Source organism: Puma concolor, chromosome D1, assembly GCF_028749965.1.
Source record: "Puma concolor isolate L17-30 chromosome D1, mPumCon1.1.hap2, whole genome shotgun sequence".
Classification (NCBI taxonomy): Eukaryota; Metazoa; Chordata; class Mammalia; order Carnivora; family Felidae; genus Puma; species Puma concolor.
The window spans coordinates 61,882,069-61,896,357 of record NC_141676.1 but is presented as its reverse complement, the minus strand read 5'-3'; the positions used below and the strand labels follow the sequence as shown (position 1 = coordinate 61,896,357).

At 37.7% G+C, this 14,289-nt stretch overlaps 1 protein-coding gene across 2 annotated transcripts in view; it reads left to right on the top strand.

Moving 5' to 3' along the window:
• The window catches only part of INTS4 (integrator complex subunit 4), a 120,817-nt gene that overhangs the window by 53,690 nt on the left and 52,838 nt on the right, over nucleotides 1-14,289 (top strand). For both annotated transcript variants that reach the window (XM_086678399.1, XM_086678400.1), the window contains 4 exons: nucleotides 3,639-3,727; nucleotides 4,678-4,798; nucleotides 10,934-11,005; nucleotides 12,710-12,884. In XM_086678399.1, coding sequence (XP_086534525.1) covers nucleotides 3,639-3,727; nucleotides 4,678-4,798; nucleotides 10,934-11,005; nucleotides 12,710-12,884 — 457 coding nt within the window. The remainder of the gene's footprint in view (nucleotides 1-3,638; nucleotides 3,728-4,677; nucleotides 4,799-10,933; nucleotides 11,006-12,709; nucleotides 12,885-14,289) is intronic.

The window sequence follows — 14,289 nt, the reverse complement described above, 5'->3', positions numbered from 1 at the left end:
AGAATTTGAAAACATGGAGCATCAACTGGCAACATTAATTGGGATGAATGTGAAGTTGTATCTAAAACACACATGTTAGTTAGTAAGAGGATGGAGGATATGTAATTGAGTAGCACTAATACATGTAAAAACGACTTTTAGGAGGATTTAGGTAGCTCACTGTGTATACCAGAGTACACAAAAAGAAGTGTGTGTTCAGAATAAGCAAAGAGGTAGTCTTTCTGATCTTGTGTTTGGTTGGGCCAAGCATGAAGTTGATTCGAGGCACCGTTCTTGACATAGTAGAGTTTTTCTGAAGAAAGATGACTGAGACCCTGGGATCATTTGGAAAGGTATTCACAGTATTTGTAGTATTGGTAAAGAAACGCACTGTGAAGTTGTAGTATCACTAGGAGAAGCTGATTGACCAATAAAAAGGCCTTACAAGGTGATATTTCTCTTGTAGAATAGTTGAATGAATCTGGAGACCAGCAATCTAAATCCATGTCAGAGACCAGATTTTGTACAAAGAATGGTTTTATCTTTCAGAAGAAGATGGTAATTAGATAAGCCCCTATGATTGATACATAAACCAAGTTTATTCTTTTACATAATTACATAGAATGAGTTCAGAATGGTTGTTTTGGTGTGACTAGCACCTTATCTCCCTGTAGGAAAACTCTGTGGGAAGCCAAAAAATTTAAGGAAACTTAGAGAGTAAGGATTCAGAGGAAGAATAGTTAGTTAGGTGATTCAGATATTTAGTGGCCTAAGACTGTGTCAGTTAACAAGGCAAGCAATGATGAGGGCTTCAAGGGAGTGAGGATGGAGTGTTGGATTATTTGAGGTGTGAATTTGAATTAGGTACCATACCAGTTTTGGTTGAGTTTGAAGGATTGACGGGACACCCATGAGGAAAGTTCCAGGTTGCAGATAGTTGTGGAAGTCTGGAGCTCAGCAGAGGTCAGAGCTAGAGGTGGGTAACTGAAGCCATCACTATCTAGGGGGCATGTGGATACCCAGAGAGAGTAAGAAGATTGAAGGAGACCAAGGATGGAAGCCACAGGTAAGGTCCAACATTTAAGAGACAGACAGAAGAGATGGAGGAGGAGGAAAAATACCTTCCAAAAAAGGCAGGGGGGAGTTCTCACAGTTGTCACAGTCACATGCTGCTGAAAGGTCAGCGAGATAGGCCTGAAATTTACCCATTGGACTTTTTAACAAGGCAGCCATTAATGAGTTTGGAAAGAGCAATTTTAGTAGAGTGTTGGGGATGGAAGCCAGATTAGGGTCAATTGAGGTAAGGCATTTCAATAGTGACTGTACTTTAAGGAACTTGGCTATAATAGGATGGCAGGATGGAGGATGGTAGAAAGGGGTATTGGACTCAGGGAGGGCTTTTTGTATTTTATTTTTTTTTTAATTTTTTTTTTCAACGTTTATTTATTTTTGGGACAGAGAGAGACAGAGCATGAACGGGGGAGGGGCAGAGAGAGAGGGAGACACAGAATCGGAAACAGGCTCCAGGCTCTGAGCCATCAGCCCAGAGCCTGACGCGGGGCTCGAACTCACGGACCGCGAGATCGTGACCTGGCTGAAGTCGGACGCTCAACCGACTGAGCCACCCAGGCGCCCCTGTATTTTAAATAAGTATGCTTATGTATTTAAAATGTATGCTAAATAAGTATGTTTATGTGTTGAAGGGAGCCAGTGTTTTGGGAGAAATTGGTGATGGAAGAGACACAGGGGGATAAATGGTAGAGTAAGTTCCTTTAAACAGAAAATCAGATTCATGAGCTGAATCATCCAACAGATATTAATGAATACCTAATGCTGGTTGTATAACACCGAGCATGTTGGATAGGATCCATGCCCTTCACATTCTCATGGATGAGACAGGCAATTAAATAAATAAACACAATAATTAAGCATGTGAATAGTGCTATGCAGTGAATAAATAGGGTGCTATAATAGAGAATCACAAATAGGACCTATATTGGAGGATGGTAAGGGAAGGCCTGTGTGAGGAAATGATGGGATCCATAGCAAAAGTAGAAGGATTAGGAATTAGGATACTTTTTCCTGAGACATTAAGAAAATGAGGTGTGGGAGAATACAGGTATAAATGAATTTATAATTGTTATGGAAGAGTTGGAGCATTTGTGCCTGAGAACCTGGGTTTTTCTCAGATAAACATGCTGCTTTATGGCTGGAAGTGGGGTAGGGGCCCAGAGCAGGAGGTTAAGATAAGCTGCCTTAGGGAATGGGTGTGGAAAGCAGGGGTGTGAAAGATTTCAGAGAGAGTCAGTAAGGTTCGAGATCATGAGCTCCCAGTCCGCTAGAGAGTGTGGTCTTTGCTAGTGCTCTCCTGCCCTTGTGAGGAATAGAGAAGGTGTTGGGTTTGTAGAGCAGCTGTAGAAGTCTTGAGAGCATTGTCAGTGGTAATGCTGACAGTGCTGTCGGGACTAAGTAAAGGCAGGTTATGGAGCAAGGAGAAGGTGGTTCATGTGGAGAAAAAGGGTAGGATTAAAGCAATGGTTCTCAACCAAGGTGATTTTACTCTCTAAGGGATATTTGACAGTGTCTGGAGATATTTTGGGCTTTTGTAACTGCGAGGGAGAGGGAGAGGGTGCTGTGTTACAACCATTTAGTGGGTAGAAGCCAAGAATATTGCCAACCATGTTAACAGTGCAGAGGATAGCCTCTCACAACAAAGAATTGTATAGTCCAAAATGACAGTAGAGGCAAGGTTGGGAAATCTTGGTTAAACGGATAGGTAGGTTAAATGAGACTGAAGAGCAAATGTGACGGATTAATTCATGGAAATGGAGGAGCTGGTGGAGTAACAGGTTATGATCAGAGGAATACAGGATCATGGAATATAGGATTTTTATTTTTATTAAAAATTTTTTTTTGAGTTTATTTATTGAGAGAGAGAACAAGTGGGGACAGGGCAGAGAAAAAGGGGGACAGAAGATCCGAAGCTGGCTTCATGCTGACAGCAGAGAGCCCAATGCAGGGCTTGAATTCACGAACTGTGAGATCATGGCTTGAGCCAAAGTCAGATGCTTAACCGACTGAGCCACCCAGGTGCCCCTGGAATATAGGATTTTTAAATTCTAGAAATGGAGTAGTTCTGGGTGTTGTTGAAGTCTAGGGTGTTGCTATGTAGGTGGGGCAGGGATATTCCATTTCAGACCAAAGTAAAACAAAAATCTGGCTTCTTTTGGCAGTTTAGCATTAAAATTATACGTTTACTTAGAGTGCTTGAGATTTCAGATTGCCAGAAATTTGTGCTTTGATTTTACAGCAAGGGGAAAAAAAAAAACCCCAACAGCCCAGATTTGGGGTTTGTGCCCATGTGAACAGCGCTGTGGGCTCCCAGCAGGCTTTGCTAAGATCGATACTATTCTAGGTGGCTTTTGTGCTGTCTTTCAATCTGTGGTTCTGCTTTCAGACGTGTGGTGGGAGTCAGAACACAGAACACAGCTGACAGAGGCCAAGAATTCTTTGTTGGGCAAAAGTACAAGAAGTTAAAACTACCCACAAGTATTTTGATTGGCATCCTTATCCAGCTACCCTGTCTTCATTTTGAAGGTAGTTTGAACATCACCTGTGAGGACACAGAACTAATAGACTTTTGGAATTCTTGTTTGCAGGCCTGTAAATTGCTGTCTGATGACTATGAACAAGTGCGCAGTGCTGCAGTCCAACTTATCTGGGTTGTCAGTCAGCTCTATCCTGAAAGGTCAGTGTGGGTGTAAGCCAGCTTTTGTTCATTGCTAAGCCATTTTTCTCTTCTCCCATCATGCAAAAAGCCCTCCTCCAGATAAGGAATGTTGGTTAGATTTTTAGAAAGCAGTGTGGAATAGGGGAAAGTGCAGATCCTGATAATCAGGATGCTTGGTCCTTATTTTTCAGCTCTTCTGTGAATTTTCCATGTACCCTGGGAAAGAGACTTCCTCTCTGGGTCCCAGCCTGCTCATCTATAAATGGAGAGATTGGCTGTCTTTCTCAAGTGCTGTCTAAGCCCCCCACCCCACTCTTTTTTTAATCTTTAAATGGTTTAGGGCCCTTTTTAGTAAATACAAATGCCATGTAAAGACACTAGGTGAGTTTGAGAATAATGATCCCTTATGAGGTGTTTTCCTCGTTAAAAATGTTTTCATAGTAATTAAATCATTTATTTACACAGTGATTCTTTGAGGTAGAGAGATAAATATTATTCTATTTTGTAAAAGAGCTGCTTCTGTAGGAAAAAGAAGTGTTTTTTTCCTCTTCATTAAACTGCCTGCTAAAATTGGAAAACCAGAATATTTTATATTGATTCTATGATTTGCTATATTGACAGCAATGCAATTATAGGAGAGAATAAACTTAAAGATATAAAATACTTTGTGGTAGCTAGTTTTTGGTATCTTTGTAAATCTTTGAACCTTTGGTGGGTTAAACACTTTTATTCCAGAGACGGAAAACTTGCACTGTAACTAAAAGTGTTGTTTCATACTCTCAGAGTGATTTCTTTACTCTGAAATGTATTCTATCACTCTAGGATTTGAATTACTCAGTTGTCATCTTTGTGTGTGTGTGTGTGTGTGCGCGCGTGCCGGTTTTCAATGGTTATTCTCAGTTTATTGAACTTGCAGCTTTAGGTTCCTGTTTTGTTATTTGTGTGTGTGTTTTTTTCTTTTAATTTAGCATTGTCCCAATCCCTTCTTCTAATGAAGAGATTCGCTTAGTTGATGATGCATTTGGAAAAATTTGTCACATGGTCAGTGACGGCTCTTGGGTGGTTCGAGTTCAAGCTGCAAAGCTATTGGTAAGTTACACTTTCTTTAATGAACATGTTTATTGTTACACTTGTATAAAGATTTTGAGAAACTACAGATAGGGATAGATATAACCCACTTATAGAAACCCTAGTATTTCTAAAAATAAAAATAAATGGCTTACTTTCCAGTGGAGAAGTAGTCTTTTAGAACTAGAAAGAATTTTAAAGATAATCTTATTTAACATTGTTACCATATGAGACAGCCAAGGCCTAGAGAAAAAGGAAAATAATAAAAATAGTTGCTTTACTAAGCACCTGTTATGACCCAGAGAGTTTGCTCTGACACCACTTACATTATCTCATTCACTCTTCACAGTAACCTAGAAAGGTAATTACTATTATTCCCATTTTCAGGTGAGAAAACAGAAGCTCTGAGAAGTTAATTATCCAATTTTCAGATACAAAGTTGTAGAGTGGGATTCAAATACTAATCTGACTTTTAGGCTGGTACTTTTCTACTGTTTTGCCTTCGGTAATTCATGGTACATTTGTTAAAAAAAAAAAAAAGAAAAATTAACTTTTCAGAGATAGAACTGTCTTACAGAAGAAAGAATGTTGGTGTATTATTACTCAGCCCTGTTTTATAACTATGTTATCTAGGACATGGCACTTGATCTTAGTCTCAGTTTCCTCATCTGTTAAGTGGGTCATAATATTCTCTCATGTTTACCTCACATGGTTGTCATGATGCTCAAATGTGATAGTATATGTGAAAATACAAATTGTAAAGTACTATGCTAAACATGGGGTATTGGGGGTGGTTGTAATATGTAAATACATATATAAGTATTTGTAAAAATTTATATAAATGTCACAGCAAGAAAATCTGGGATTCTTTTTGGACACTTGCCTTTTGGGGCCCCCATCTCTGCCAGTCTTGGTAAGATTGTTGGCTGAATACTTTGGACACAGATTCAATGATAGCCCTACTCCTAAGACCAGTATTTATGGGGTAACTGCTGAAACTTGTGTGAAGCATTTTCATGGAATAATAAGGAATTTGGATGGTTTCAGTACTAGATCATATTGCTTGTCCATGATAAAGTACAGAGTTAAGCCAGTTATTGATTTTATGTATTTTTATTGATTTGATTTATTTTATTTTAGAGAGAGCACAAGCGGGAGAGAGGGGTAGGGGAAGAGAGAGAGAATCTTAAGCAGATTCCATGCTGAGCACGGATCCCAACGTGGAGCTCGATCCCACCACCATGAGATCGTGACCTGAGCCAAAATCCAGAATTGGACATTCAACCAAGTGAGCCACCCGGGCTCCCTTGATTTTATTTTTGAATTCACATTTTAAAGCTGTGTTTTGGTTTTCAAATATTTTAAAATTTGGAACAGTCCAATCATTCACCAGATTCTGTCATTCAACATTTCCTGAGCATCTACAGTGTGCAGTGTGTGTATGTGTGAGGGAGATGTTGCAGGGGAATGATTCAATAATACATCTTGATTTGAGTAGGCAGTTAGAAGAGTAATCCTTAAAGCAGGGTAATTCAGATTTTTCAGTTTTGTACCCTGTAAGATATGAATTTTATTACGTAAAACTATATGAATAATGAATTACCATGGTGAATTGAAAGAGTTTCCACTTAGATGATTCTAACTTGAGTCAAATGCTTTATGTTTTAATTTCAGTGATTTCAGATCCAAACAGCTCCAAATTATATAAGTAATTATGTTTGTACTTCAAAAGCAATTAACAATCTAATTTTACTGATAATAATCATTGTTACTATTTATAGAGTTCTTAGCCTACTAAGCTAGGCACTTCTAGTCCTGTGCACATACACATGCACATATACCCACTTTTTTATATGAACAAGTACAAATGTACATATATATACATACATATCCTAATAAACATAGTTATTGCAGATAATTTTTAATTCTTTTAAACTCTTTGAGGGGTACCTGGGTGGCTCAATTAAATGTCTGACCTCGACTCAGATCATGAGTCCCACGTGGGTTCTGTGCTGACAGCTCAGACCTTGGAGTCTGCTTGGGATTCTGTGCTTCCCTCTCTCTCTCTGCACCTTCGTCTGCTTGCGCTCTGTCTCTGTCTCTCTCTCTTTCTCTAAAATAAACATTAAAAACAATGTTTTTAAACTCTTTGAGGTAGATATTCTGTTAATCATTATGTAAATAATAAAATAAGGTTTGGAAAAGTGATGTAACATATCAAAGGCCACATAGATAGTAAATGACACTTCATGATCTGAAACTCATGTGGAATCTCTTCCTAGTGATAGTCCAGTTACACATCGAGAGCTGTGGTTGTACAGTTAATGCCCTGCTGATTTACCAGTTCCTTTGTGTCGGCAAAGAGGTGTACTCCCCCACTCCAACTCTTGAATAGACAAAATTGTCATTTAAACTGCATATAGTTTTCAGACTGTGTTCATCAACTGAGCATAGCTGCTGTCTTCAAAGAGTTGGCAGTCTGATAGGTTGACATAAGCAATCAGTCAGTTATAATACCTGGTACTCCTAGGAAAGAGAGCACCTAACACATTGACAGAAGGCTTCTTGGGGGAGGTAATTTCTGAACTGAGTTTTGCAGGATAAATATGAGTTGGCTAAGTAAATAAGTAAGGAAGGAGAAAATATAAGCAGATTCAGAAGGAGTACAATTGTCATGCATACTAGTATACTAAACTACAATATGATACTAAAGTATAAGCAGTTTAATATATCTTGGTTGTGGGGGGATAATGTTAAACGTGTGGGATGTTCAGCAAGATAAAGCTCAAGAGGAAAGCAGAAGCCAGGTTCTTCAAGAACTTAAATGATAAGGCTTTAGATTTAAGTCCATCTTGCACAAAAAATCAAGTCTCCATTCTCCTTGGCTTCTAGCAGTATGAAAAATTTAAGAAGTAGGCTGTTTCAGAAAATTCAAAACCATGTGGAAAGTCAGTTTGTAGTTATCCATAACTTTCCCACTGAGGCAAAGAAAGTCGATTGCAAGTATGCAGCTCCATGGGACGATTTACAATACAGTCATTACTGTGAAATTAATCATGGTAATTGGTGTTTTATTTAGAATATTGTTTTTAGTTCAATGACTTCTGCTTAAGATGTTTGATCTTTCTTACTCAGTAATGGTTCAACCTTCTTTATAAGACTCCAGAAGTGTTTGACCTTAAAGATGATAATATTTTCAGATAGATTGTAGGTTAAGTCCATAGCCATAAGGACTAGTCTCTCCCAGGGCAAATGCACATGTCTTTGTCAGTGGCAGTTTTATGTTTCACATGATAGTTTTTTGTTTTCTTGTTTTTTGGTTTTTTTTTTTTTTTTTTTTTTTTGGCGTTGGGAAGGGAGGGTGGGTTACTTTTCTTTATCACTTAATTGGGTAGAAGCTGGAGGCTAGTGCAGATTTACATTATTATTGAACAGTTATAATTGAGCAGTTTTTGTTCCGAAAGCAGGTTTGGCATACTTGTTTGTTAAATATCATGGTTTCCTTAGTGTTGTAAATATAAATTGTTAAATAGTGCTAGCACAGTTGGAGAGACCTTACCTGAATGTATTTGTCTTGGTTAAAGTAGACAAGAATGTAGATGTTTTTCTGCTTGGTGAGATATACCTGATGATGAATTCCTCTTTCTGGTCACATCTACTCCTCTAGCACTTTCATGAATGATGCCATCATTTACCCAGTTGTAAACCTGGAGGCATTTGGGAATTCTTTCTGTGTCCAGTATCCACAGAGTTATCAGCTCTTACCAGGACTGTCTTCTTGACCTCTTTTGAATCTCTCCCTTTTCTATTTCCACTGTTTGTACTAGTTTAGATCCCAACATTTTTTGAGTGGGTTACTATGTCATAGAGCTCTTGGTATTTGTGGACTAAAATGGAAAGCTTCACATAGTCTCAAGATAGCATGGGAAATTTGTTGCAAATAATGATATGTAAATTTTTGAGGCTGGAATTTGAATACTACTCCCTCTCTGCTACTGTGTCAGGAGAGAGCTCGGCTAAAGGAGTTGGAGGAGAGCATTGAGACTAGGGATTTGAGTAGTTCACTGTGAAGTTATTAAAACTTCATTCTTGGGGCACCTGGCTGGCTCAGTTGATAGAGTATGCGACTCCTGATCTCAGGGTTGTGAGTTCAAGCCCCGTGTTGCATGTAGGTCTTCTTAAAAGACAAAACAGGGGTGCCTGGGTGGCGCAGTCGGTTAAGCGTCCGACTTCAGCCAGGTCACGATCTCACGGTCCGTAAGTTCGAGCCCCGCGTCGGGCTCTGGGCTGATGGCTCGGAGCCTGGAGCCTGTTTCCGATTCTGTGTCTCCCTCTCTCTCTGCCCCTCGCCCGTTCATGCTCTGTCTCTCTCTGTCCCAAAAATAAATAAACGTTGAAAAAAAAAAAAAAGACAAAACAAAACAAAAATTTGATTTTTTATAGGAAAAAAAAGTGCCCCCTAAAAATCCAACTGTTAATGCTGGTGGTAAAACTAAACAGAAAATTAAAGGAGATCTTAAAAATTTATAGTTCTTATTCATAAAATTGATGTTTGGATTAAAAACATGACTGTTGGATTTGATATTGGCTCAGATCTGTGTAACAAAGAAGGCCATCAACTGTACCATGTAGAAATAAGAAAAAAATTTGATACTACTTACATGAAAATAGTTCAACAGTTGCTCTCCTGGTGTTGTAGGGAAGGTGTTAACTTGGGTGAGGATATTCCCAAAGAACATGTAACTATGGAAAATGTGATTAGAGGAAAAAAAAGTCCGAGCCTGTATAAGCATTTACATATTTACTGACTCAGGAATTAGAGAAGATTGCCAATATATTCCTTAAGAATGTCTGGGACCTGCTCTAATAGCCTGCTAACCCATCCCTCTGCTTCATTTTGATTCTTTCTGGTCCATTAGCCACATTGTTGCTAAGAGGATGTTTATGAGGTGTAAATCTAACTGTGTTTCACCCTTATTTGAAATGAGCAAGTTACCAAATTTCGCAGCCTCAATTTCTCATCTAAAAAATGAGGATATTTCAAGGTGCCTGGCTGTCTCAGTCAGTAGAGCATGCAACTCATTTGGTCTTGGGGTCATGAGTTTGAGTCCCACGTTGGGTGGAGTGATTACTTTAAAAAAAAAAAAGATAATTTACATTTTTTTGGGGATTATTAGAAATAAAAATTTTAAATACAAGTAAAATATTTTGTATAATTTTGAGCTCACTGTTTAAAAAAGATTGTCTAGTTATTATTCATAATTATGGCAAAGCCCTCACCATAACAAACACAAAAAAGGATATGAGAGAGGCCTTTTATGATCTATTCCCTTGCTGTCCTGCCTCATTTTTGGCACCACTATCCTGTGTTTCATTCACTTGATGGTTCCCTCATGGCATTCTCTCTTTATGCATTTGCACTTGTGATTACTGGTTCCCCAAATATATCTCTCCCTGCCTCCACCCTGTATTTCTTATTCTCTGAGTTTCCTATAGTACCCTTTATATACGTATTATAACATTTTATACATAATACAGTTATCTCTTTACTTACCATTTTCCCTCACTAGTCTGTGAGATCACTGAGTGTAGAATTGATGTCTTATTTTTGTATGCTCTTCCTGGTTACTGGAGGCATATAGTTAAATGGTTGCTCAGTAAATATATCTTTATTGAATGAGTGAGTGAATGAACAAATGATGGAAAGAATAGGATGAAAAGGAATGGAGAAATAGTGGAGAGTAGTGGTTAAGCAAAGGATTCTGGAACCTGGGTTTATAGCCCAGCTCTGTAAATTACCTGTGACTTTGAATGAGTCACCTAACCTTTTTGTGCATTCTTTTCTTTTTTCTTTTTAACTTTTCTTTTTTCCCCCATATATAAAATGGGACAAATAATAGTATTTACTTCATAGGGGGACTAAATTAGTTAATATATTTATAAATGGTGTGTGACACATAGTAAGCTCTGTTTAGCTGCTAGCTGCTATTGCTAATGTTTTTTTTATTTTGCTGATGATTCAGAACTCATAAGCATCTTTGCTGTCGAGAATAATGTTATCTTTATGCATTTAAGTTGGCTGCAAACTTTGAATTTTAAGATAATATTCAGGTCTTAAAAGTTGTTTAATTTGCTCTGGATTCTTTGTTTTTACAGGGCTCTATGGAACAAGTCAGTTCTCATTTCTTGGAGCAGACACTTGACAAGAAGCTTATGTCAGATCTTAGGGTAACTTGAAATCTTTGTTGTTTAAATTGGGTTTCTGTAACCATTATCAGTGTAGCTATATGCCGAGTGGTGTTGGTTTAGTTTTGCAGCCCATATATTTGTTAAGTAAATGTTGGGTGACTAGATTACATTTTAGTTTAAAAATCTTAATAACTTGGACCAAATTACAAGTTACTTCATTAAATTTTAAATTATTTTAATGAAATACTTTACACAGGTTGTGTCTTATATAGAAACTACAAAGGTCTGGTCTTATTTTATGAGACTGTAGGATATGTTAGGATTCCTTTTCCAGAGTTTCCATGGAAAAGTGAGTAAATTCTTTCTCTAAACAGTAACAGTGCCTCTTATGGAATGCCTTGACCGTGTTAGTTCTCCGACATAATTGTCAGGACTGTGTACAAGTTAATATATCATTATCTTAATTTGTAAATTATAAAAGTGATAATAAAGAATTACAGAATCTTTGATAAATAGAAGGAAAAGGGAAGCAACTTACCCATATTCCCGCTACTCTAACACAGTGACTTTTGTCATTTTGGTACTTTTCTCTCCAGCTCTTATGCATGTTGTAAACATTGAATCATTGTATTCAGATAATTTTGTAGTCTACTTTTTGCATTTACCACTACATCATATGCTTTTTTTTCATAGAGTCAGCTTTATACTTATTTTTACTGATTGTATACTCTCTTAAGTTGATGTGACATAATTTTTTAACCCTGCGTTATATAGATTCTCCCAATTTTTCTACCATTTAAAATTACATAAAGAATATCATCTTCATGCATATTAGATCTTGTTTTCTTTTGAGTCATTCCATAAGATAAATTCTTAGGAATGGTTAGAGAGTTTCTGTCTATGTTTAATGAAACATTACCATATGGATTCCTGAAGGTCATTGCCTTAATTTGAGGTTGGTGATTGATTAAGTGTTCCTTGTGTATACTAGAGTAGAAATATGAAAAACAGCATGCTTATGGTAAATGGTGAAGGATGAGTAATGCAAGGGTTTCTAAGATACATCACAGAGTGTAAACTTCATCTGACCCACATCCTTGTAGGCTTAGGTGCTATATTTCATCAGTGCCTTTGAGATGATCAGCCACAAGGATGTGGACTCACACCAAGAAGATTCATAAGAGGCTGATATATAAAGCAGAATGACAGTTCATTCATGCTGAGAAACATAACTCAATTTAATTGGATATTTACTTTAGTTGGCCAGTATATTCCTGTTTAGGCAGTCTATATAGAAAGGGAATTTACTAGAAGGTTGCATGGTAAGTGCAGTGTTGCTCAAATAAAGCACAGTCTTACCAAATTCAGACTTACGTCTATTGGGACTAAACAAAAATTCTTTTCTAGGGTCAGTGTTATTATCTACTCAGGATGGTGTGGAGGGACACTGCTATTATTTTCCTCTCTGGTTTTCCTTTTCCTGTGTTGCCATGGTGAACAACCACCTGTCTGATCAGCACATTCTTTTGCTATCTTCAATAAGAATACTATCAGCCGTGACAGACCTGTGACTTTTAGTCTTACTTTAAGTTGAATTTACAGTTCTTTGCTCTGATTATTTTTTTTTGAAAATGTTAAGTCTCAGAGAGCAATCTTATTTCCTACCTTCCCATGTTCCCAAGGTACATCTTACTGTTCCCTCATGAACCTCCTGCAAGTGGTAATTGTCATTGTCCTATACAGAGAAAACGCACTGCACACGAACGTGCCAAGGAACTTTACAGTTCAGGGGAGTTTTCCAGCGGCAGAAAGTGGGGAGATGATGCTCCCAAGGAGGAAATAGATACGGGAGCTGTGAACTTGATTGAGTCAGGAGCTTGTGGAGCCTTTGTTCATGGATTGGAAGATGAGATGTATGGTAAGTATGAGTGCGTAATAATAACGGTATCCATTTACTGAGTGACGGCTATATATTGGGCACCGTACTGGTTAATATACATGTATTGTCTCATTTAGCCTTTATAGTCACTCTATGAAGTACCTACTATTATTTAATTTTAAAAACAGAAGATTGAGGCCCAGGTGGTGTAATACAGTGGTAAAGAGCACGGACTTTGGGTTCAGTCAATCTGGATTCAAATTCCAGCATTTCTATATGACATGGTTGATTATAAGTGTTTCTGAATTATGAAAATCCAATGAGGTTATATATATACAAAATACTTGGCACAGAACATGACCCGTTTATAGTAAGCACTTAATAATTGGTAGTAAAAATTGATATCATTGATATTGATAACGGTAACTTGTTTTTGATCACCCAGAGGCAATATTTAAACCCAGGTATGTCTGACCTCAAAGCTTTTATTATTATGACTAATGAAAACTTTCTTTCACCTTCTTTTTGAAAGATATTTCACTGGAAATTGAATTGTAGATTAATGTTTTTTTTTTTTTTTTTATCAGTCTTGTAAAGATGTTCCACATTTTCTGGTTTGCATTCTGCTGCCATTTTTTTTATATTTGTTCTGTATATGATGTGTCTTTTTCTAGTTCCTTTTAGGATTTTTTCTTTATCACTAGCTTTAAGCAATTTAATTACACTGTGCCTTGGTATAGTTTTCATGTTTCTTATGCTTGAAGTTTGTTGAGCTTCTTAGATCTGTGGATTTATAGTTTTCATCGAATTTGGAAAATCTTCGGCCCATTGTTTCTTCATATACTTTTCTGGCCCCATGTTCCTTTGGAGACTCCAATTACACATACATTAGACTACTGAGGTTGTCCTGTAGCTCACGGGTGCTTCATTCCTACTTTTTTTATTTAATTTTTTTTTTCTTTATTTTAGAGAGAGAGGAGGGGAGATGGGCAAAGGGGGAGAGAGAGAGAGAGAGAGAGGGAATATCTTAGCCAGGATACATGCTTAGCCTGGAGCCTACCTTAGAGCTCCATCCCATGACCCTGGGGTCATGACCTGAGCTGAAATCAAGAATCAGACACTCAATCGACTGAGCCACTCAGGCGCCCCATTCATTCCTGTTTTCTTTTAGTCTTTTTCTCATTTCATTTTGGTATTTGTTGCTTTGTTTTGGAGTTAACTCATCTTTTCTTATGCAATGTGTAATCTGATTTTAATCCCACCTAGTGTATTTTTCATCTCAGACATTGTAGTTTTCATTTGTACAAGTTCAATTAGAATTTGGTTTTGTTTAGGGGCGTCTGGGTGGCTCAGTCAGTTGAGTGTCTGACTCTTGATTTTGGCTCAGGTCATGATCCCAGGGTTGTGGGATTGAGCCCCGCATCAGGTTCCGTGCTCAGTGTGG